General features: G+C 42.3%; 1 protein-coding gene across 1 annotated transcript in view; it reads left to right on the plus strand.

Moving 5' to 3' along the window:
- KIF6 (kinesin family member 6) overlaps window positions 1–26,080 on the plus strand; it is a 274,702-nt gene extending 248,622 nt beyond the window's left edge. The window contains exons 19-22 of the mRNA XM_063441552.1: window positions 8,106–8,179; window positions 17,612–17,683; window positions 18,122–18,228; window positions 25,713–26,080. Of these exons, the coding sequence (XP_063297622.1) occupies window positions 8,106–8,179; window positions 17,612–17,683; window positions 18,122–18,228; window positions 25,713–25,729 (270 nt within the window). The 3' untranslated portion in view covers window positions 25,730–26,080. The remainder of the gene's footprint in view (window positions 1–8,105; window positions 8,180–17,611; window positions 17,684–18,121; window positions 18,229–25,712) is intronic.
- The last annotated feature ends 371 nt before the right edge of the window (window positions 26,081–26,451 follow it).

Genomic DNA, 26,451 nt, shown 5'->3' on the forward strand with positions numbered 1-26,451 from the left:
TTATACCCTGACCCACCATGTGACCAGTGTTATATTATACCCTGACCCACCATGTGAGCAGCATTCTATTACAGCCTGACCCACCATGTGACCAGTGTTATATTATACGCTGACCCACCATGTGACCAGTGTTATATTATACCCTGACCCACCATGTGAGCAGCATTATATTACAGCCTGACCCACCATGTGACCAGTGTTATATTATACGCTGACCCACCATGTGACCAGTGTTATATTATACCCCGACCCACCATGTGACCAGTGTTATACCCTGACCCTCCATGTGACCAGTGTTATATTACAGCCTGACCCACCATGTGACCAGTGTTATATTATACCCTGACCCACCATGTGAGCAGCATTCTATTACAGCCTGACCCACCATGTGACCAGTGTTATATTATACCCTGACCCACCATGGGACAAGTGTTATATTATACCCTGACCCACCATGTGACCAGTGTTATATTATACGCTGACCCACTATGTGACCAGCATTCTATTACAGCCTGACCCACCATGTGACCAGTGTTATATTATACCCTGACCCACCATGTGACAAGTGTTATATTATACCCTGACCCACCATGTGACCAGTGTTATATTATACCCTGACCCACCATGTGACAAGTGTTATATTATACCTGACCCACCATGTGACCAGTGTTATATTATACCCTGACCCACCATGTGACAAGTGTTATATTATACCCTGACCCACCATGTGACCAGTGTTATATTATACGCTGACCCACCATGTGACAAGTGTTATATTATACCCTGACCCACCATGTGACCAGTGTTATATTATACCCTGACCCACCATGTGACAAGTGTTATATTATACCCTGACCCACCATGTGACCAGTGTTATATTATACGCTGACCCACCATGTGACCAGTGTTATATTATACCCTGACCCACCATGTGACCAGTGTTATATTATATCCTGACCCACCATGTGACAAGTGTTATATTATACCCTGACCCACCATGTGACCAGTGTTATATTATACGCTGACCCACTATGTGACCAGCATTCTATTACAGCCTGACCCACCATGTGACCAGTGTTATATTATACCCTGACCCACCATGTGACAAGTGTTATATTATACCCTGACCCACCATGTGACAAGTGTTATATTATACCCTGACCCACCATGTGACAAGTGTAATATTATACCCTGACCCACCATGTGACCAGTGTTATATTATACCCTGACCCACCATGTGAGCAGCATTCTATTACAGCCTGACCCACCATGTCACCAGCATTCTATTACAGCCTGACCCACCATGTGACCAGTGTTATATTATACCCTGACCCACCATGTGAGCAGCATTCTATTACAGCCTGACCCACCATGTCACCAGCATTCTATTACAGCCTGACCCACCATGTGACCAGTGTTACATTATACCCTGACCCACCATGTGAGCAGCATTCTATTACAGCCTGACCCACCATGTCACCAGCATTCTATTACAGCCTGACCCACCATGTGACCAGTGTTATATTATACCCTGACCCACCATGTGAGCAGCATTCTATTACTGCCTGACCCACCATGTGACCAGTGTTATATTATACCCTGACCCACCATGTGACCAGTATTCTATTACAGCCTGACCCACCATGTGACCAATGTTATATTATACCCTGACCCACCATGTGAGCAGCATTCTATTACAGCCTGACCCACCATGTGACCAGTGTTATATTATACCCTGACCCACCATGTGACCAGTGTTATATTATACCCTGACCCACCATGTGACCAGTGTTATATTATACCCTGACCCACCATGTGACCAGTGTTATATTATACCCTGACCCACCATGTGACCAGCGTTATATTACACTGTGACCCACCATGTGACCAGTGTTATATTATACCCTGACCCACCATGTGAGCAGCATTCTATTACAGCCTGACCCACCATGTGACCAGTGTTATATTATACCCTGACCCACCATGTGAGCAGCATTCTATTACAGCCTGACCCACCATGTCACCAGCATTCTATTACAGCCTGACCCACCATGTGACCAGTGTTATATTATACCCTGACCCACCATGTGAGCAGCATTCTATTACAGCCTGACCCACCATGTCACCAGCATTCTATTACAGCCTGACCCACCATGTGACCAGTGTTACATTATACCCTGACCCACCATGTGAGCAGCATTCTATTACAGCCTGACCCACCATGTCACCAGCATTCTATTACAGCCTGACCCACCATGTGACCAGTGTTATATTATACCCTGACCCACCATGTGAGCAGCATTCTATTACTGCATGACCCACCATGTGACCAGTGTTATATTATACCCTGACCCACCATGTGACCAGTATTCTATTACAGCCTGACCCACCATGTGACCAATGTTATATTATACCCTGACCCACCATGTGAGCAGCATTCTATTACAGCCTGACCCACCATGTGACCAGTGTTATATTATACCCTGACCCACCATGTGACCAGTGTTATATTATACCCTGACCCACCATGTGACCAGTGTTATATTATACCCTGACCCACCATGTGACCAGTGTTATATTATACCCTGACCCACCATGTGACCAGCGTTATATTACACTGTGACCCACCATGTGACCAGTGTTATATTATACCCTGACCCACCATGTGAGCAGCATTCTATTACAGCCTGACCCACCATGTGACCAGTGTTATATTATACCCTGACCCACCATGTGAGCAGCATTCTATTAGAGCCTGACCCACCATGTGACCAGTGTTATATTATACCCTGACCCACCATGTGAGCAGCATTCTATTACAGCCTGACCCACCATGTGACCAGTGTTATATTATACCCTGACCCACCATGTGAGCAGCATTCTATTAGAGCCTGACCCACCATGTGACCAGTGTTATATTATACGCTGACCCACCATGTGACCAGTGTTATACCCTGACCCACCATGTGACCAGTGTTATATTATACCCTGACCCACCATGTGACCAGTGTTATATTATACCCTGACCCACCATGTGAGCAGCATTCTATTACAGCCTGACCCACCATGTGACCAGTGTTATATTATACGCTGACCCACCATGTGACCAGTGTTATATTATACCCTGACCCACCATGTGAGCAGCATTATATTACAGCCTGACCCACCATGTGACCAGTGTTATATTATACGCTGACCCACCATGTGACCAGTGTTATATTATACCCCGACCCACCATGTGACCAGTGTTATACCCTGACCCTCCATGTGACCAGTGTTATATTACAGCCTGACCCACCATGTGACCAGTGTTATATTATACCCTGACCCACCATGTGAGCAGCATTCTATTACAGCCTGACCCACCATGTGACCAGTGTTATATTATACCCTGACCCACCATGGGACAAGTGTTATATTATACCCTGACCCACCATGTGACCAGTGTTATATTATACGCTGACCCACTATGTGACCAGCATTCTATTACAGCCTGACCCACCATGTGACCAGTGTTATATTATACCCTGACCCACCATGTGACAAGTGTTATATTATACCCTGACCCACCATGTGACCAGTGTTATATTATACCCTGACCCACCATGTGACAAGTGTTATATTATACCTGACCCACCATGTGACCAGTGTTATATTATACCCTGACCCACCATGTGACAAGTGTTATATTATACCCTGACCCACCATGTGACCAGTGTTATATTATACGCTGACCCACCATGTGACAAGTGTTATATTATACCCTGACCCACCATGTGACCAGTGTTATATTATACCCTGACCCACCATGTGACAAGTGTTATATTATACCCTGACCCACCATGTGACCAGTGTTATATTATACGCTGACCCACCATGTGACCAGTGTTATATTATACCCTGACCCACCATGTGACCAGTGTTATATTATACCCTGACCCACCATGTGACAAGTGTTATATTATACCCTGACCCACCATGTGACCAGTGTTATATTATACGCTGACCCACTATGTGACCAGCATTCTATTACAGCCTGACCCACCATGTGACCAGTGTTATATTATACCCTGACCCACCATGTGACAAGTGTTATATTATACCCTGACCCACCATGTGACAAGTGTAATATTATACCCTGACCCACCATGTGACCAGTGTTATATTATACCCTGACCCACCATGTGAGCAGCATTCTATTACAGCCTGACCCACCATGTCACCAGCATTCTATTACAGCCTGACCCACCATGTGACCAGTGTTATATTATACCCTGACCCACCATGTGAGCAGCATTCTATTACAGCCTGACCCACCATGTCACCAGCATTCTATTACAGCCTGACCCACCATGTGACCAGTGTTACATTATACCCTGACCCACCATGTGAGCAGCATTCTATTACAGCCTGACCCACCATGTCACCAGCATTCTATTACAGCCTGACCCACCATGTGACCAGTGTTATATTATACCCTGACCCACCATGTGAGCAGCATTCTATTACTGCCTGACCCACCATGTGACCAGTGTTATATTATACCCTGACCCACCATGTGACCAGTATTCTATTACAGCCTGACCCACCATGTGACCAATGTTATATTATACCCTGACCCACCATGTGAGCAGCGTTCTATTACAGCCTGACCCACCATGTGACCAGTGTTATATTATACCCTGACCCACCATGTGACCAGTGTTATATTATACCCTGACCCACCATGTGACCAGTGTTATATTATACCCTGACCCACCATGTGACCAGTGTTATATTATACCCTGACCCACCATGTGACCAGCGTTATATTACACTGTGACCCACCATGTGACCAGTGTTATATTATACCCTGACCCACCATGTGAGCAGCATTCTATTACAGCCTGACCCACCATGTGACCAGTGTTATATTATACCCTGACCCACCATGTGAGCAGCATTCTATTACAGCCTGACCCACCATGTGACCAGTGTTATATTATACGCTGACCCACCATGTGACCAGTGTTATACCCTGACCCACCATGTGACCAGTGTTATATTATACCCTGACCCACCATGTGACCAGTGTTATATTATACCCTGACCCACCATGTGAGCAGCATTCTATTACAGCCTGACCCACCATGTGACCAGTGTTATATTATACGCTGACCCACCATGTGACCAGTGTTATATTATACCCTGACCCACCATGTGAGCAGCATTATATTACAGCCTGACCCACCATGTGACCAGTGTTATATTATACGCTGACCCACCATGTGACCAGTGTTATAATATACCCCGACCCACCATGTGACCAGTGTTATACCCTGACCCTCCATGTGACCAGTGTTATATTACAGCCTGACCCACCATGTGACCAGTGTTATATTATACCCTGACCCACCATGTGAGCAGCATTCTATTACAGCCTGACCCACCATGTGACCAGTGTTATATTATACCCTGACCCACCATGGGACAAGTGTTATATTATACCCTGACCCACCATGTGACCAGTGTTATATTGTACGCTGACCCACTATGTGACCAGCATTCTATTACAGCCTGACCCACCATGTGACCAGTGTTATATTATACCCTGACCCACCATGTGACAAGTGTTATATTATACCCTGACCCACCATGTGACCAGTGTTATATTATACCCTGACCCACCATGTGACAAGTGTTATATTATACCTGACCCACCATGTGACCAGTGTTATATTATACCCTGACCCACCATGTGACAAGTGTTATATTATACCCTGACCCACCATGTGACCAGTGTTATATTATACGCTGACCCACCATGTGACAAGTGTTATATTATACCCTGACCCACCATGTGACCAGTGTTATATTATACCCTGACCCACCATGTGACAAGTGTTATATTATACCCTGACCCACCATGTGACCAGTGTTATATTATACGCTGACCCACCATGTGACCAGTGTTATATTATACCCTGACCCACCATGTGACCAGTGTTATATTATACCCTGACCCACCATGTGACAAGTGTTATATTATACCCTGACCCACCATGTGACCAGTGTTATATTATACGCTGACCCACTATGTGACCAGCATTCTATTACAGCCTGACCCACCATGTGACCAGTGTTATATTATACCCTGACCCACCATGTGGCAAGTGTTATATTATACCCTGACCCACCATGTGACAAGTGTAATATTATACCCTGACCCACCATGTGACCAGTGTTATATTATACCCTGACCCACCATGTGACCAGTGTTATATTATACCCTGACCCACCATGTGACAAGTGTTATATTATACCCTGACCCACCATGTGACCAGTGTTATATTATACCCTGACCCACCATGTGACAAGTGTTATATTATACCCTGACCCACCATGTGACCAGTGTTATATTATACCCTGACCCACCATGTGACCAGCATTCTATTACAGCCTGACCCACCATGTGACCAGTGTTATATTATACGCTGACCCACCATGTGACCAGTGTTATATTATACGCTGACCCACCATGTGACCAGTGTTATATTATACGCTGACCCACCATGTGACCAGTGTTATATTATACGCTGACCCACCATGTGACCAGTGTTATATTATATGCTGACCCACCATGTGACCAGTGTTATATTATACGCTGACCCACCATGTGACCAGTGTTATATTATACGCTGACCCACCATGTGACCAGTGTTATATTATACGCTGACCCACCATGTGACCAGTGTTATATTATACCCTGACCCACCATGTGACCAGTGTTATATTATACCCTGACCCACCATGTGACCAGCATTCTATTACAGCCAGACCCACCATGTGACCAGTGTTATATTATACCCTGACCCACCATGTGACCAGTGTTATATTATACCCTGACCCACCATGTGACCAGTGTTATATTATATGCTGACCCACCATGTGACCAGCATTCTATTACAGCCTAACCCACCATGTGACCAGTGTTATATTATACGCTGACCCACCATGTGACCAGTGTTATATTATACGCTGACCCACCATGTGACCAGTGTTATATTATATGCTGACCCACCATGTGACCAGTGTTATTTTATACCCTGACCCACCATGTGACCAGCATTCTATTACAGCCTGACCCACCATGTGACCAGTGTTATATTATACGCTGACCCACCATGTGACCAGTGTTATATTATACGCTGACCCACCATGTGACCAGTGTTATATTATACCCTGACCCACCATGTGACCAGTGTTATATTATACCCTGACCCACCATGTGACCAGTGTTATATTATACCCTGACCCACCATGTAACCAGTGTTATATTATATGCTGACCCACCATGTGACCAGTGTTATATTATACCCTGACCCACCATGTGACCAGTGTTATATTATACCCTGACCCACCATGTGACCAGTGTTACATTATACCCTGACCCACTATGTGACCAGCTTTCTATTACAGCCTGACCCACCATGTAACCAGTGTTATATTATACCCTGACCCACCATGTGACCAGTGTTATATTATACCCTGACCCACCATGTGACCAGTGTTATATTATACCGTGACACATCATGTGACCAGTGTTATACCCTGACCCACCATGTGACCAGCATTCTATTACAGCCTGACCCACCATGTGACCAGTGTTATATTATACCCTGACCCACCATGTGACAAGTGTTATATTATACCCTGACCCACCATGTGACCAGTGTTACATTATACCCTGACCCACCATGTGACCAGTGTTATATTACACTGTAACCCACCATGTGACCAGTGTTATATTATACCCTGACACATCATGTGACCAGCGTTATATTACACTGTGACCCACCATGTGACTAGTGTTATACTACACCCTGACACATCATGTGACCAGCGTTATATTACACTGTGACCCACCATGTGACTAGTGTTATATTACACCCTGACACATCATGTGATTATTGAAACATTATATTAAATCCTGAACCTTCATACAATGTATTTCACTTATTCAAGGTGTTTACAGTGGCTAGCTTTATTGTATTGGTTCTGTGAGTAGAACTATACTATAGAATTTTACTGAACAAGGTGACATTTTGCAATTTATTTTCTCTTAGAATACACAGAGCTTCCCAACAGTGAACAAGATGGCATCTTCAAAATCAGTCCTTGGGCTTCCTCTCTACAGCAGGTACCAAACAAATGGCTATAAAAGGGCAGCTAGGTTTGGTTTCATGGGTGCTGATGGGATCTCTCTAAAGGCAAACTATAGGAGTACACTAATAAGGAGTACGGCTGATTCACAGGTCATATTGATGGTGGCCATAATGCTTAATAAGTCCTTAGCAGTGCAATGACCAGGTATGTCCATGAGGGTGTTATACGGCTGACATGGGTGCTTGATTAAGGCCAAGTGTAATTTAATTTAGTGTCATTTCATTATTTTCCAAGTATGGCTTTTTCACACAGTTACTCATACAGCTTACCCTCAAATGGTCAATCACATTTTCTGCAGTGAGACCTGAAACTTGTTTCAGAGCAAAGCTATAATGGTCTGTGCGACGGTCAAAACAGTGAGTTTTAAATGTTGTGCATTGTTTGTGCTGCTATTAAATAGCGCTATAGTAATACGAGTGCAGTATAAGTACAGTGCTGTTAATAAAAGTCCTATTCTAAATAATAACAGGGTTCATGGATTTAGAGTTAGGGGGTCTCTACCTTCATGATGCTGTGGACTCCCATCACTTTCACTCAGACAGAGGGTTCGGGGGCATAGGGGTAGCCCGGGTAGGACAATAAGCCATTTCATTACCCATATTCTTGTGAAAGCAGCCCTGATACATTAAGTGTACATTGTAATGCTTATTTATAAAGTGGATCTTCTGCCACGGGATGGAAATGTTAACCTTTCTGTGCCAATGCCTACACCCCTCCTGCCACTGGGTTAAATTATACATTGTTGAGGGTTAAAGTAAAGAGGAAACATTAAGCATAATCTCAGCTTTACTCCCCCTAACAGCACAAAAATACCACCTGCTAGAAAAGTGCAAACTGCAGTGAAAATGTTATTACCGCACATCCCACGTGGCTTCAAGTGGAAGACTTGCTGTCACTTTGCTGAGATTGACACCTGCCACCTATAGCACTCGCAGCCTCCGCCAAGCAATCACTCCACAGCTGAGCAAACGTGTCCCGGGTGCAGCTTTACATTGATGTTAAATTCCTGAAATCCCAACAGCTGATTTTAATTCATTGCTGGGGAAAAAAACAGAAATGCTTGTGTTTTATAATCCGATTTCCCTGAAGCTTTGATACAATGTTTGAATATATTCCTATGATCAGAACAATAGATTTGTCTCCATAGACAGGTTTTTCAAGCCCTGATATTGTACTATGGTCACTAAACCTGGCACTAAAATGGGTAATGCTGAGAACTTATTTTGTGGTGTTGTGACTGTGTGTTTATTTTTAACACAGTATCATGTCTGTCCATCATTTCAATTATCTTATCAATCATAGTCCATGATTGTCAGATCCCACCTGTGAGTCTGCCATCATTCAGCAATAAAACAGACCCGTCCGTAGAGTTTGCTGGGATATACGGCATCTTATTTGATGTTCTGTCGACACCAATCTTTAGACAAAACATGCCTGTTCATTGCGTCATACTTGTGACACAAATACCAGCAAAGGTACACATGTGGTCTCTTGCCCCAGAAAACCCCAGGCCAAAATGCTCATCTGTTGTTCCTACATTCGTGTTCTTTGTTGCTTCCTGTTTTTTTGACTCTTAATTTTCTTGACCCTGTTACTTACTGCCTGTCTTGACTTTCAGAACTGTTTACCGAACATGTTGACAATGCTTTCTCTTTCCCCTTTGATACCATGCTTTCCCCTTTGATACCATGCTGCCTTCCTCTATTCACTATTATTCACAAAACATACTCAGGTTCTTTTTGTCTGGTCTTGGTCTCCAGTAAACACTTTGCTCACAATGAGATAACTACACTTCTCAATACTTAAACTTTAGCCTCTGATTCCTGGCATGTACAGCTGAACTCCTCATCCTTATGTAGCCAATTACACATGTACCATTGAATTGGAGAATAAGAGATATAACCCGGGACATACTTCAAAAAAATATATATGAATATTCTGTATAGGTTATGTATCACCAACATGTTATCGTCCTAGTGTCCTTTATCACTGATATATGGCCAAGGATACATTGATATGGACATTCCAGTATCTCTGAGATGTGATCACTACCTAAGTGCCCCTTGTGCCAGACAGTGGTAGTTAATGACATTTTAAGATTGACCCCCACCCTTTCTCGTGATCTCGTGATCTGTTCGGCTTCTATAAATTATCACAATGGCTGTCAGAAAATGTTCCTTTTACAGCAGTGGTTCCCAACAATCCATGATTTATGTATTTACCTTTTCCTTCCCAGTGGAAATACTGGCAAATTCTGGACTCTTGGTCCTTGTGGTTAAATGTTTTGTTTTTCACCCTGCATCTGGGGTTCACTTCCTTGTATGGCCATAAAACATTTTAATGGTTATTTATAAAATCAGAAAAAATAATAAATATTCTTTGAGATGTCAGATATGAGTGTATTATCTTAAGAGATCAATACATATGAGTAAACCTATTAATTCCTGAATGTTACCGCACAGAAACTTAATGAGTGACATTTTTGCAGTGTGTCCAAATTTCAATAAGAGCATTCACAAAATATATTTAGATAATGTACATATATGGCATGTAGTATACTTTCGCTAATTATAAAATACTTTCTTGATGTCATATTGTGACGGACACCTCCGCCGACGGATACTCCTAGCGCTGCTCAAAGACCATCAGCACTGCACTTGACACCATAGGCACCGCAGACTCCACGAACCGCCGTAGCTTGTTTGGGATCTCGCCTCCAAGAGAGTATAGCTGGGGCTCCCCTCCTCCTGGAGGGTATAGCAGGGTCTCTCCTCCAAGAGAGTGTAGCAGTATAGCTGAAGAGAGCTCTTACAAGAGCCAGCAGTGATATAGCTGGTATAGCTGTTCCCTACAACAAGGGACAAGGCTACAAGTTGAAGGTAAGAAGATCTGGGGCATTTCTTTTATACAGTTTTCCCCACAAGGTTACCCCCCTCGTGGACCTTGTTGGGCACCGAAACCACAAACTCAACAACCAATCATTTACAGACACACAGTTAAACACTCCCATTCATTACTGTAAATTCCTCCCCTTTGCTTGGGAGTTAATTAAGTCAATTGCTGTATCAACTCAATTATCTCCAAGCGAAAAATATACTTTTTTACACAATTTTTATAACCTAAGAATTATACATTCAATCCCAATAAAAGATACAAAAAGAACCAGCATACTTAGGGGACACACATATCCAAAAATCATGCAGATTGGTCCAGTGATTCGGGAGATAGCTGGAAGTCACATTTTGACCGACCCCACGCACATTTTCATGCCCAAAAAAGTTCCAGAGATTTGGACTGTGCGGCCGGTGCATTCACCATAGTTCAAATACTGTTAAAATGCACGAACGGGGGCTGTTCATGCAAATAACAATGTTAATGTGGCGTTCGTATTGTTGAACGCTGTTCGACTCCATCCGAAGTGTTAGATTTTCAGAGAAGGTATAAGTTCACCAGTGTTCGTGCCGTCGCGTATCCGATTTTAGTTCCATGAATTCGACGACCAAACACCGCTGAACGCCTTCGACTGAATAAAAATGGCCACCGCCACGTGTTTGTATGCCGAATGGCGGACACTTCGACTATTGCGGCACTTCGGCTGTATCCGAAGTGCCAGTTCAAAAGTGCAGATCCTTTCCCATAGGATTTAAAGGGCCAGACACAGTGTTTTAGAATCCAATCTGCACAAATAGTTTTTAAAAGGCAATACACCCCAGGGGCCATAGTCACAAGGCAAAAGGCTAGCCATTAGTCCTCTCCAAGCACAAGTGGCGAAGGGCACTTCGTCACACATATAAAGTGATGATATTAGAAGTGTGGAGATTTACATTACAAATAGTACTTGGTTTAGCATGAACTATTAAATATAGGACTTCTAGGCTCAGACTGCCTTCTGGGAATTAAATGACACATTTCAAGAATCCTCTCTAGAAGCAGACTGAACATGTCTGGGATGTACACAGACTGGACATTGTTCTAGACTTGCCCAGCTGCTCTCAGCAGCGTATGCTGTACTAGAAGAAGGGTAGTGGAAGGTTTAGTAGTGCAGTACTGTATGGTGTGTTTATGTTTTTGTTTTTATATATAATCATAAAATGGGAATTTGCTAGTAATAAATTTCTACAGAGTTACAAAGCCAGCAGTGCTCTTTTACCACCGGTAATATATTTTTATTTTTATTATTAATTGTCGGGGTGATGAGCCACCACTGGTGCCAGAGATGTGAGTTTTTAATATCACAGAAATGTGGCCATTAAAGGATGTCACAGTATCCCCAATAAGTTCAGTGAGATCCCAGTAGCTGTACAATTTGTTCATTGGCTGAAGTCCAACAGACCTATAGACATAATCATTCAGTAAGATCCTAACCAGGCAATATGGTGTGATCCTAGTATCACCCACATATGATCATTTAGTGATGCAAACTTGGTTATACGGTGAGATCCTAGTATCACCCAGATATGATCATTCAGTGATACAAACTGGGCCATACGGTGAGATCCTACTATCACCCAGACATGATCAGTCAATGATACTGTGACGAAGTGCCCTTCGCCACTTTGTCCTGGAGAGGCCTGCTTGCCTGCCTCCTCCCCTGTGACTATGGCCCTGGACTGTATTGGCCTGGAAAACGTACATTTGGGCATAATGGATTTGTGTATACTGCTCCTGGCCCTTTTAATACTTGGGAGCAGTGTTTCAACGTTTTAACTGGCACTTCGAATACAGTCGAAGTGCCGAAGCCGTCGAAGTACCAAAACCGTCGAACTATCGAAGCCGTCGAAGTGGCCGCCATTTCAGCCGAACACGTGGCGGCGGCCATCTTAAGGCAACCGAACGCGGTCAGCGGTGAACTGTACTTTCCCTTATCCTTCGACACCACGGCTGGAGACTAAGTCCCGTTCGAACGTTCGAACACTCGTTCGAATGGGACTTTATCATCTTTTCAGGGGAAATAGATCGCCACTCGACTAGCGATCACCGCGGAAGTTTTAACCGCATTTGACTTCGACACTTCGGCAAAAGTCGAAGTGCGTTCGAATATCCGAACACCGATTTCGGATGGAACTTAACCGTTTTTCAGGACAGAAATAGACCGACCACACAGCCTGAATCTGTGGAACTGTTTTTGGGCATGCAAACAGGCGTGCGGTCGGTCCAAAGAGACTTTTTAATATTTCGAGAACCACTGGACGGATTCTCACGAATTTTGGATATGTTGTCCCACAATTTATGTTGTGCATAAAAATGTAAGTTTTATTAATGTGCCATGCAAAATGGGAAAGTTATGAAAGTGCATAAAAATGTATAAAAATGTGTAAGTTTTGGCTTGGAGATAATTGAGTAGATATAGTAGGAAACTCAATTATCTCCCAAGCAGAGGGGAGGGAACCTGGGGGCTGTACTATTCTGTTATTGGTTATTTTATGCCTCCCCCTGGGTGTGTCCTGTGTGTACTTTTGGTAATAAAAAGCAGGCTGGGTGTTCCAGACCTCAGACCTCTTCTGACCCTCAATACGTAGCCTTGTCTCGTTATTGGAGGGAATTGCTATATCACACTGGGGATTGCTATGCTCTGCATATTCCCCTGAGCTTTCAATCACTTAGCTCTTTTAAGAGCTTGTTCCAGATACGCTCTCCTGGAGGAGAGGTCTTCCCCACACGGTCCTGGAGGACAGAAGCCGATCCAGGGTGGAAGGAAGACGGCGCGGCTCCAGTTAAGCTACGGCGGTTGTGGAGCCTGCGGTGGTTGTGGTGTCGTCTGCAGTGCTTAGAGTCCTCTGAGAGCGCTAGGAGCATCCATCAACGGAGGGTACTCGGTCGGAGTACACGGAGCTCCGTTACAGATACTAACTGGGCCATACAGTGAGATCCTAGTATCACCCAGATATGATCATTCAGTGATACAAATTGGGCCATAGGATGAGATCCCAGTATCATCCAGACATGATCAGTCAATGATACTAACTGGGCCATACAGTGAGATCCTAGTATCATCCAGATATGATCATTCAGTGATACAAACTGGGCCATACGGTGAGATCCTAGTATCACCCAGACATGATCGGTCAATGATACTAACTGGGCCATACAGTGAGATCCTAGTATCACCCAGATATGATCATTCAGTGATACAAATTGGGCCATACGGTGAGATCCTAGTATCACCCAGACATGATCAGTCAATGATACTAACTGGGCCATACAGTGAGATCCTAGTATCACCCAGATATGATCATTAAGTGATACAAATTGGGCCATAGGATGAGATCCTAGTATCATCCAGACATGATCAGTCAATGATACTAACTGGGCCATGCAATGAGATTCTAGTATTACCCAGACATGATCATTCAGTAATACAAAATGGGCCATACGGTGAGATCCTAGTTTCACACAGACATGATCACTCAGTGATACGAACTGGGCTATGCATCTCAGAAAATCCTAAAACTCCTGAGATGCAAGTAATAACTAAGGTTCCAGGACATCAATCTCTAAGGGTCCAGTTTTTGTAAATTATAAAATTTGAAATTACATAATCAGGACTAACATATTTTACTTTGCCAACAAATTGGTACTTATCCGTTATTATTAAAGTGAGCAACCAGAATTGTCAAGAATCTTTCAGGCTTTAAATATAATTTTCTGCTAAACTAATTACTTGCCTGTTTGTTCCATTATCGTTGCGTTAGGTGAAACAACTGCCTGTATTATTCGCACTCAGCAGATGTGTGTCAGATTAAGGAGGCGTCGGGCGTCAGGATAACGTTTTTTCTGTCATTCACTCATTTGGTGTGTTAGTCACTTGGGAGTTAGGCAAGTTTACATCTTTTAGTGTCTGTTTTTGCCATTTTCTTTAAATCACTTTGGTTCACATGTTGAATGACATGTACGTTTTTTTTGCTCCCGAGCAAGAATGATAATAGCATCCACACTCAATCCCAGCAGCCATCCGGTGCTCCCAAGCAGGATTAGCAATCTCACAACGTTAAGACAACACAATAAATTTTCCAGGCACTCAGTGTTCAAGTCGCAGGAGGTTTTAATAGAACAAAAGGAGCAGCAAAGTTTCGACCTGCTAAGAGGTCTTTGGCTTGACAAACGTTGAAGGTCGAAACGTTGGTCAAGCTTGACAAACACCTCTTAGCAGGTTGAAACGTTGAAAGCTTAACAATGACCTCTTAGCAGGTCGAAACGTTGAAAGCTTGACAAAGATCTCTTAGCAGGTTGGAAACATTGAAAGCTTGACAAAGACCTCTTAGCAGGTCGAAACATTGAAATCTTGACAAAGACCTCTTAGCAGGTCGAAACGTTGAAAGCTTGGCAAAGATCTCTTAGCAGATTGGAAACATTGAAAGTTTGACAAAGACCTCTTAGCAGGTCGAAACATTGAAAGCTTGACAAAGACCTCTTAGCATGTCGAAATATTGAAAGCTTGACAAAGAGCTCTTAGCAGGTCGAAACATTGAAAGCTTGACAAAGACCTCTTAGCAGGTCGAAACGTTGAAAGCTTGACAAAGACCTCTTGGCAGGTCGAAATGTTGCTGCTCCATTTGTTCTATTAAAACTGCCTGCGGCTTGAACACCTTGAGTGCCTGGGGAATTTCATGCGTTGTCTTATTTACTCCTGAGGACACTGTGTTTCGCATATAAAGAGCCGAAGTCCTGAATTTCGGAAGTACCGAGCCGAAGTCCGAATTGCCAAAGTGCCGAACCGAAGAGCCGAAGTCCCGAATTGCCAAAGTCCTGAATTTCGGAAGTGCCAAACCGAACCAATTTTTTTGCCCATGCACATCCCTACTAGATACATGTTTACTAGCTGTTTTACACCCAATTTCCCAGTAAAATGTACTTAAAATAATCGGAGGGCATAGAAATTATTATTTTGTTACCCAGCCCTCTGTAAGGTATATTAGTATCCGATCTGATTCTGAACTGGGCAGATAATCTTGATCTACATTTATATATACCAATATAACTGGACCCTGTTAAACAAAGAACATCTAGAGGTCACAGAGGAAGATTAAGGGGCACTCTCGGCTAGAAGGCATTCTTAGTGCATGTTAAAGATCATTTATGTTAAGAAATGTCTGAAAAAAATAACATTCCTGCTTTCTGTTCAGATCCCTAGATCAGGAGCCCTCAGCCAGTCCTCAAGGCATGCCGATATTGCAGGGTTTGGGCATCTCCCAGTTCAGTTCTTGTGTGTACGTGGATCGTGACATGCCACGGGGTGGGAACCATTCTCATTGACATCTGACCTAAACTCAGCCAACTCTAGGAAATCTCTTAGCCAATAAGAAGCCTCTTTTTCTGGTTCATGGAGTCTGAATTATTGGACATGTTTAGCCTGCCACTAGCTGTAATATTGCATTTGCAGAGATTAGAAATGTGGGTGTCACTAGATTACCGAAAGATAACCTACATCAGTGTTCCGGTCACACATAAATCTGTCAAACTGCCTGTTTGCATGGTAGCAGCATTCACTGTACGCAGCCTCTGTTCCACTCAATGCAGGGGTTTCTAGAACTTGGATTTGAAAAATCAGCTTTCTACTTAGAAGAAACGCTGAACTACAACTCCTTGAAACCTTTGTTCTACTGCCTGCTGACAATTTATTTGGCCCTGCAGGTTAGGATGGGAGGACAGAAAGGAGCTGTGATGTCAGCAAGAAGAAAGACGTTTTGAATGTCTGCCTAAAATTGTGCATGCACTAATACAGTTAATTATTTATACTAAAAGCTATATAATGCATAATCATTGTGTTGGTACCTTGAGTCCCTTTATTAGCCTTTTTCATTTGTTAATATCACTGCCACCTAGTGGCAACCTTTAGATTAACATTGAATGTTTCCAAATTATGAAACAACCAAGCATGTTAGGCATTTCAAAAATCACTTAATTGAAGCCAGATTATTTACTGCACCAGAAATGATTGAGGAACGTTTTCAACAAAGATAGTCATACAAATATTAGAACACCCACATATAAACACAAAACAAAAAAGGTCATTTCTTTTTCTGTAAGACCTAGCAGCCCCCACACTTTGATAGAGTGAACGCAATTCACTATTGTAGTAACTCTGTAACGGAGCTGCAGGTATACGAGCACAGTACAGCATATAGTACTGCTCAATACCCCCGTGCTGTTATCTTATATCCTTAGCGTACCCCTTGTAACAGGCAGTTTTTCTGGTCTGTACATATGGACGCCATCACCCTTGCTCTGGTTAGTGGAGTAGAACATGAATACTCCTTGATATAATTAATAGCCAAACATGGAGGGTGACTGGCCACATATTGGCTGAGAGTATAATTAGATCATGTTTAACCATTTATTTACTTATGTTCTCATCTTCCCTCTACTGAGTTTTCCTTCTAAAGCTTCAGTTTCATTTTTATAACAGCACATCTGACAGCGTGAATTTGCCAAACAGAAGCTACAGGAGCAGCGTAACGGAACCCGTGTCCTTTCAAAGGTTTGTACTTTGATTGGAATCATTGACGACCGTTTAGTGTGAGAGGCTAGTGTAAAATGTGTTGGGCTCACATTGGATGGACCAGATACAATACTGATCGTTGTATCATATTTAGTATATCCAACCTAATTAATTCTGTAAGCACCAGAATAGTATCATCACCTAAATGGTGACTAGGGCTCTATAGCGTTATGGAATATATATTTGTATTCCTAACGCTTTAGTGTTCCTTTAATATTATGTTTTTTTTTACCCTATATTTAAAAAGTATGATTTTGTGAGGTCGATAAAATAAGATTAAATGTAGAAATTCACACTGCTGTATCCTCGAACTGTGGGCTTCTGTAAACAAAAAAATAAATCTCTGGAGCTTTCCCTTCCACATACATCCCCCGCGGTTCATACTACTATTCTGTACAATGTTTTAATATGTTCCAGGGACTCTCAGAATGCCAGCACCCCGATTCCACTAACAGGGGACAGTCAGACTGATTCAGACATTCTGGCTTTCGTACGAGCCCGTCAGAACATCATGCAAAGAAAAGGTACGTATATCAGATCTTTACCGAACAACTTAATTATAAACGTTTTATAAACGAATTACTTTGTCTTAACTTTATTAAATTATGTTTGCAATACTTCACAGCACAAATGAGGCTAGAATGATTTAATGCACAAAACCTAATCAAAGACACAAAATGAAGCCCTGCACACAAAACCCCCATAATATGTATCAGATGTATCAAAAAACAAAACAAAATGACATGCTCACTCTCCCAAATCCCTAGGCCCATTTAGTTAATTTGTGTTGGTGCGTAGGTAACTCTTTTTGCTTTTTCCATGTATTTGGCTGGTTAATGCTATAGCTGTAGCCAGGACTAGTGGGAGTTTGAGTGCAGGGCTTAATTGTGTGGGTGTATATTTGCTTTAATATTACACAGCCATTGCAGTGCTGCCGGCCACCCCACGTGTATCCTATTAGTGGCTGATAAGTGTGTAGGTGTTCATAAGAATACCTCTTTCTGTCTCATTAGAGATTTTAGCTGTAAGCAGCAAGGTGAATTGTTACTAATGTGCACCTGAGAGCAAGGACAGACTGACAGCCTTTCCGGGCCCCTGGGTGACCTTTTGGCCCCTTATACTAGTATTACACACACACACACAAACATGCATGAAGATAAGCTTACTACACACATCTCACTACAGAAAGCTCACATTGACGTACACAGCAAGCTCACTACACACAAGCTCACTGACATACACAAGATCACACAGTTCACTACAGACAGCTCACTGACATGCGCACAATGTAACTACACAAAAGCTCGTCGGCACAGTCACAAGCTCACTCACAGACATACCAGATTACTTATGAAAAATCACTACACATACATACCAAGCTTACTACAGAAAGCTCATTGACATATGCAAGCTCACTGCAAAAAGCTAACTACACACAAACTCACACATCTCATTATAGATAGCTCACTACCCACAAGCTCACTGATACCCACAAATTCACTAAACACAAGCTCACAAACACACAGGCTCACTGACACACACACAGAAGCTCATTGACACACACACAAGCTCACTAGCACACACTATCACTAGACACAAGCTCACTGACACACACATACACGCTCACTACACACAAGTTTACTGACACACAAGCTCACTAAACACAAGCTCACGGACACATACAAACAAGCTCACTGACAAACACTCACAGAAGCTCACTGACACACACAAGCTCACTAAACACAAGCTCACAGACACAGAATTTAACTACACTCAAGCTCACTGATACACAAACTCACTATACACAAGTTTACTGATGCACACACTCACTACACACATGCTCACTACACACAAATTCACTGTCACATGCACACAAGCTCAATGACACAAACAAGCTCAATGACACACACACACACACACACACATACAATATCACTAAACAAAAGCTCACAGACACACACACACAAGCTCATTGACACACACAAGATCACTAAACATAAGTTCATTAACACACAAGCAAGATCACTTAACACAGGTCACTGACACACACAGACAAACTCACTGACACACACATACACACAAGCTCACAAAACACAAGCTCACTGACACATACAAGCTCAGTAAACACTAGCTCAGTGGCACACACACTCACTACACTGAAGCTCACTGATACACACACACAAGATCACTGAGCACAAGCTCACTGACATACACACAAGCTCACTGACACACGCAAACACAAAAACTCAGTATACACAAGTTCACTGACTCACACACTCACTACACACAAACTCACTGACACATGCACACAAGTTCAATGACACACACAAGCCCACTGACACACACACAATCACTAAACACAAGTTCACTAACACACAAGCAAGATCACTAAACACAGCTCACTGACACACACACACAAGCTTATTAACACACAAGCTCACTTACAAATGCAAACACATAACCTCACTGACACACGCACACAAAGCTCACTGACACAAGCTCACTGAGACACATAAGCTCATTACACACAAGCTCACTGACACACACACACACAAGCTCAAAGACACAAGCTCACTGATACAGACACAAGCTCACTGACACACACACAAGCTCACTGCACAGACATTCACTAAACACTAGTTAATTGACACATACAGGCTCACTACACACAAGCTCACTGACACACATACGCTCACTACACACAAGCTCACTGAAACACGCACACAAGCTCAATGACACCAACTCACTAACACACACAAGCTCACTGACATGCACACACGATCACTAAGCCCAAGCTCACTGATGCACAACCACACAAACTCACAGACACACACACTCACAAGCTCACTGACACACAAAAGCTTACTGACACACACACACCTTCACTACATGCACACGAAAGGTCACTAGCACACAGCACACATGCTCCAAACACACCCCTTGCTGTCTATGAAGAGTTGGAAGTTACCCATGTCTTTCCCAGGCTGTTCCTGTCAGCATGGCCGGATGGTTGGAGCTGGGGGTGAAGCATAGGTACTGCTGGCTTTGGCCCCTGCAGATTGTACTTGAGGGGCCACGTCTTATCTTCACAGAGGAGAGTGGCTAAGGGAGGATGTTTCCTCTCCTCTTATCCAACACAGAGGTCCCGCTGGGGAAGTAAATCAGAGACCAGGCAAGCAGAGCATAGCGTTAAAAATACATTGACATTTCAGCTCCAGCCTGGAGCTTTCATCAGGGCAGCAGATGCTTTGTCGATTTATTTTTTTAAACCTAGGCATTATAATGTAGATTTTATATTTTTGAAAAAAAGCCCTTGGGGTGCGGTCATTCTGTGTTTTTTGAACAAAATTCATTAAACAAAATTATAAACGCAACATTTTTGTTTTGGCCCCTATTTTTCATGAGCTAAACTCAAAGATCTAAGACTTTTTTATGTACACAAAAGGCCTATTTCTCTCAAATATTGATCACAAATCTGTCTAAATCTGTGTTAGTGAGCACTTCTCCTTTGCCGAGAGAATCCATCCTCCTCTGGTGGTGTGGTTACACGTGGCCTGGGGTTGTGAGGCTGGTTGGATGTACTGCCAAATTCTCTGTAACGCCTTTGAAAATGGCTTAAGGAGAAATTAACATTGATTTCACGGGCAACAGTTCTGGTGGACATTCCTGCAGTCAGCATGCCAATTGCACGCTCCCTCAAAACCTGCAACATATGTGGCATTGTGCTATGCGATAAAACTGCACATTTCATTGTGGCTTTTATTGTGGCCAGCCTAAGGCACACCTGTGCAATAATCATGCTGTCTAATCAGCATCTTAATATGCCACACCTGTGAGGTGGATGGATTATCTCGGCAAAGGAGAAGTGCTCACACACAGATTTAGACAGATTTGTGAACAATATTTGAGAGAAATAGGCCTATTGTGTACATAGAAAAAGTCTTAGATCTTTGAGTTCATCTCATGAAAAATGGGGGCGAAAACAAAAGTGTTGCGTCTATAATTTTGTTCAGTGTATGTATGTGTATTTATATTTATACATAAACAGTTATGGGAAAAATAAAGTACACCCTCTTCAAATTCTATGGTTTTACATATCAGGACATAATAACAATCATCTGTTCCTTAGCAGGTTTAAGATTAGAGCACATGACATATTACTGTGTCATGATTTTTTTTTTTTTTTTTTTATTCTTTATTTTGGTTGTGCAGGTAGTTACAGATAATTAACGGACGCCACAACAGCGTATTTCAAGGTTACAGTAGTTATGCAGTGGCAGAAATATTGCACACTTTTTATTAGGTAATGGATATCATGCTTAACGCTACGGTTACGTTGTCAACAAATTGTTGATCAGCGTAAAGGTCATGATTTATTTAACAAATTTAAAACCAAAATGAAGAAGTTGTGTGTGGAAAACTAAGTACACCCTTACTGCTTCACTAGGAATTAAGAGGCTAAGTAGCAGACAGGTGCTGCTACCCTAAGACTTTGATGAAATGATTTTCAGCAAGTGTGACCATCTTTAAATTAGCCAAAGCTTTAGCAGTTTGCTATTTGTTTCTGCCCATCTAACTGGGAAGGCCTACAAGGCCATTTCCAAACAATTTAAAGTCCATCATTCTACAGTGAGAAAGATTATTCAAAAGTGGAAAACATTCAGTTGCCAATCTTTGCCAATCTTTCCAGGAGTGGACATGCCAGCAAATTCACCCCAAGGTCAGACCATACTGCAAAAAAAAAAAGAGTTGCATCTCAGACTCAACAGGCCTCAGTTAGCATGTAAAATGCTAAAGTTCATGACAGTACAATTAGAAAGAGACTGAACAAGTACAGTTTGTTTGGAAGGGTTGTCAGGAGAAAGAAAAAAAAACATACATAAACATACATAAAAAAACAAAAAACATAGCAGCATGGCTTGGGTTTGCAAAGTTGCATTTGAACAAACCACAAGACTTCTGCAACAATGTCCTTTGGACAAATGAGACCAAAGTGGAAATGGCAAAAACCAAACACAGCATACCAGCAAAAACTCCTCATACCAACTGTGAAGCACGATTGTTGAAGGGTTACGACTTGGGCTTGTTTTGCAGCCACAGGACCTGGGACACTTGCAGTCATTGAGTTGACCATGAACTCATCTGTATACCAAAGTATTCTAGAGTCAAATGTTAGGCCATCTGTCTGACTGCTCAAGCTTGGCCGAAATTGGGTCAGGCAATAGGACAATGATCCCAAGCACACCAGCAAATCTACAACAGAATGACTGAAAAAGAAAAAAAATCAAGGTGTTGCTATGGCACAGTCAAAGTCCAGACCTCAACCTGATTAAAATCTAGTGACGGGACCTTAAGAGAGCTTTGTATAAACAAATGCCAGGAAACCTCAATGGACTGAAGCAATGTTGTAAAGAAGAATGGGCCAAAATTCCTCCACAATGATGGGAATGACAGATAGTCATACAGAAAATGATAAGGTGTATTTTGTTTTTCACACACGGCTTCTCCATTTTGGCTTTATTTGTGTTAAATATATCATAATACAGTGTAATATGTCATGTGTTGTTGTTAATCTGAGGTTGTATTTACCTAATTTTAAGACCTACTAAGGAACAGATGATTGTTATTATATCCTGTTATGTAAAAAAAATAGAATTCACAGGGGGTGCGCTTTCTTTTTGCCATGACTGTATGTGTGTATATATATAGAAATATTTACTAATAAAAATAAAGTTTTAACATATGTTTCTCTGTGTTCGCTCTGTGTATTCTCTGATAAATATTGTGTTAACAGGGAGCTGCAGATAACAAACTATCAAGTAGTCTATTTATGTCTTAATAATGAGGCTATCATGGCACAGCATATGGTATTAGCATTGTCCTAAAAGGCACTTTAATATCTCCCAGCTTATCATACATTGCTCCCAAGTAAACACATAGACCTTCAGCCAGCCACCTCTCAAAGGCCAAAGCAAATACAAGAGACACTTAGTGCTCCTTGCTCTGTTATCGTAATTCCATAATGCACCCGATTGATGTGCTCCCTGCTGTGGGTATGGACTTAGGAGAAATGGAATTAAATGTTTTGGGGGGACACGAGCTACAAAACCAGACTCCTCAAAAACTCCTCCAAAGTCTGTAAGAATCATTTATTTTATTCGCCATAAAGTAATGGCATCCAGTGACGCTTTACAAAGGTTATAAATAACAAAATGGACTGATCACTTATTTGAACCTTTGCTAAAATGTGTAGATTAAAGATTATTTGTTATCTATTTTTTATCTACACTAGCATGTTCTTTATTTCTGCTTACAATAAATCGACTGTCTAGTAAACAGGCTAACTTGTTGTTTACGGGGGAGTTGGGGACATGTTTAGATGACATGTAGAATGATTAATAGGTGCCCTTCCAGCCCATTACACTGAGTCTGTTCTTTGCTGAGTCATCATGTCAACCACCCTAGAACAGTCACTTCACACCGGATCACTGTTTATCTTCTACTGGAGGTCAGCATAGACCTTGTGACTAGCACAGCTATTAACCAAAAATGATAAAAGTTAATTCATGTGTATTAGTGCAAACCCCCAGTGTGTTTTTGTGCTGATTGGTTCTCAAATAACTACATTTATTCTGCCATAAAAATAATATGCACAGAGTGACTATAGGACCTTGTAAATCCTGATTGGGTCATTAGATCACCAGGAATGTGGCAGAAAACACCTTCACATTATGTGTCTATCCTACCTTGCACTGAAAGAATTCTTACCAAACCTATATAGAAAAATTAAATTCTATGACTTTAATTTGAGACAAAAAAAACTAACAAGAGCCAGATCTCCATTGCCAATAGAGGTTACCACACTCACAGCATGATTGATGGGTGCTGTGTGCGATGTGGATGATTGATGGATACTGTATGCGATGTGAATGATTGATGGGTGCTGTATGTGATGTGGATGATTGATGGGTGCTGTGTGCGATGTGGATGATTGATGGATACTGTATGCGATGTGGATGATTGATGGGTGCTGTGTGCGATGTGGATGATTGATGGATACTGTATGCGATGTGGATGATTGATGGGTGCTGTATGCGATGTGGATGATTGATGGGTGCTGTATGCGATGTGGATGATTGATGGGTGCTGTATGCGATGTGGATGATTGATGGGTGCTATGTATGATGTGGATGATTGATGGATGCTGTGTACGATGTGGATGATTGATTGGTGCCATGTATGATGTGGATGATTGATGGGTGCTGTGTATGATGTGGATGATTGATGGGTGCTGTGTATGATGTGGATGATTTATTGGTGCTGTGTATGATGTTGTTGATTGATTGGTGCTGTGTATGATGTGTATGATTGATGGGTGCTACGTATGATGTGGATGATTGATGGGTGCTATGATGATGTGGAAGATTGATGGGTGCTGTGTATGATGTGGATGATTGATTGGTGCTGTGTATGATGTGGATGATTGATTGGTGCTGTGTATGATGTGGATGATTGATGGGTGCTACGTATGATGTGGATGATTGATGGGTGCTGTGTACGATGTGGATGATTGATTGGTGCCATGTATGATGTGGATGATTGATGGGTGCTGTGTATGATTGATGGGTGCTGTGTATGATGTGGATGATTTATTGGTGCTGTGTATGATGTTGTTGATTGATTGGTGCTGTGTATGATGTGGATGATTGATGGGTGCTATGATGATGTGGAAGATTGATGGGTGCTGTGTATGATGTGGATGATTGATGGGTGCTGTGTATGATGTGGATGATTGATTGGTGCTGTGTATGATGTGGATGATTGATTGGTGCTATGTATGATGTGGATGATTGATGGGTGCTGTGTATGATGCGGATGATTGATGGGTGCTGTGTGTCATTGTTGCTATTTGATTATTATATCCATACGCTATGTGATCCGACCAACCTTGTGATGCACCACTGTATTTATTAACAAACTGACAGGTAATTCAGCATCTTTTTCACAGGTACCGGGACGCAGTGACTGAAACATTAAGCTGATCTGTTTATGTTGTCTTTATTTAAACTGAGAGCATCCTTGCTGTGACCTAACGACTGCCAAGCAAATCTTCCACATCCTACAGAAAGGAAAAAGTACTACGACACAGTTCTCTCCAAGCTAGCCACGCTCTTCGAGTCTTTACGAGTGACAAAGCACTACTCCTACCAACATGGACATCTGACATTTTATAACTTATTTCTCACTAATTCCCTAAACAGTTTGGGGTTTATAGAATAACACAGATTGTTCCGTAATTCAAATGTGCTTTCTTTCTCACTTGGTGTGTACAGAGTGGGAATGGGAGATTCTTCACACCGGTGAGCAGTGAAGGAACGGACATATTTTCCATGGTATATGGGGAACGGAATGGTGTGCTCACACTATGAAAGTCCTCACGGGCCTTCAAATCAAGGTGGTACTCCTGTTGTGTACGATGAAGGAGTATGAGCCAATGTTGCACTATTTAGCTTCCCCCAATAAACTGTTTTGGGCAACAGTTCCATCTTATCTGTTGAACATTGTATACTGGTTGCATCTAGCTCCGGGCTGCTTCCATAAACCGGCGTTGCTTTGCTATAGAAATTAATGTTGTATTGTCTACAACGTGAATACCATTGATTTGTCTGGGCTGTATGCTGTATGAAAGAGATTAGCAAATTACTGTAATTTCCTTGCATAAAGTGCCTTTATCTGTGTATATGTTG

The sequence above is a fragment of the Pelobates fuscus genome, chromosome 2, assembly GCF_036172605.1.
Source record: "Pelobates fuscus isolate aPelFus1 chromosome 2, aPelFus1.pri, whole genome shotgun sequence".
NCBI lineage: Eukaryota > Metazoa > Chordata > Amphibia > Anura > Pelobatidae > Pelobates > Pelobates fuscus.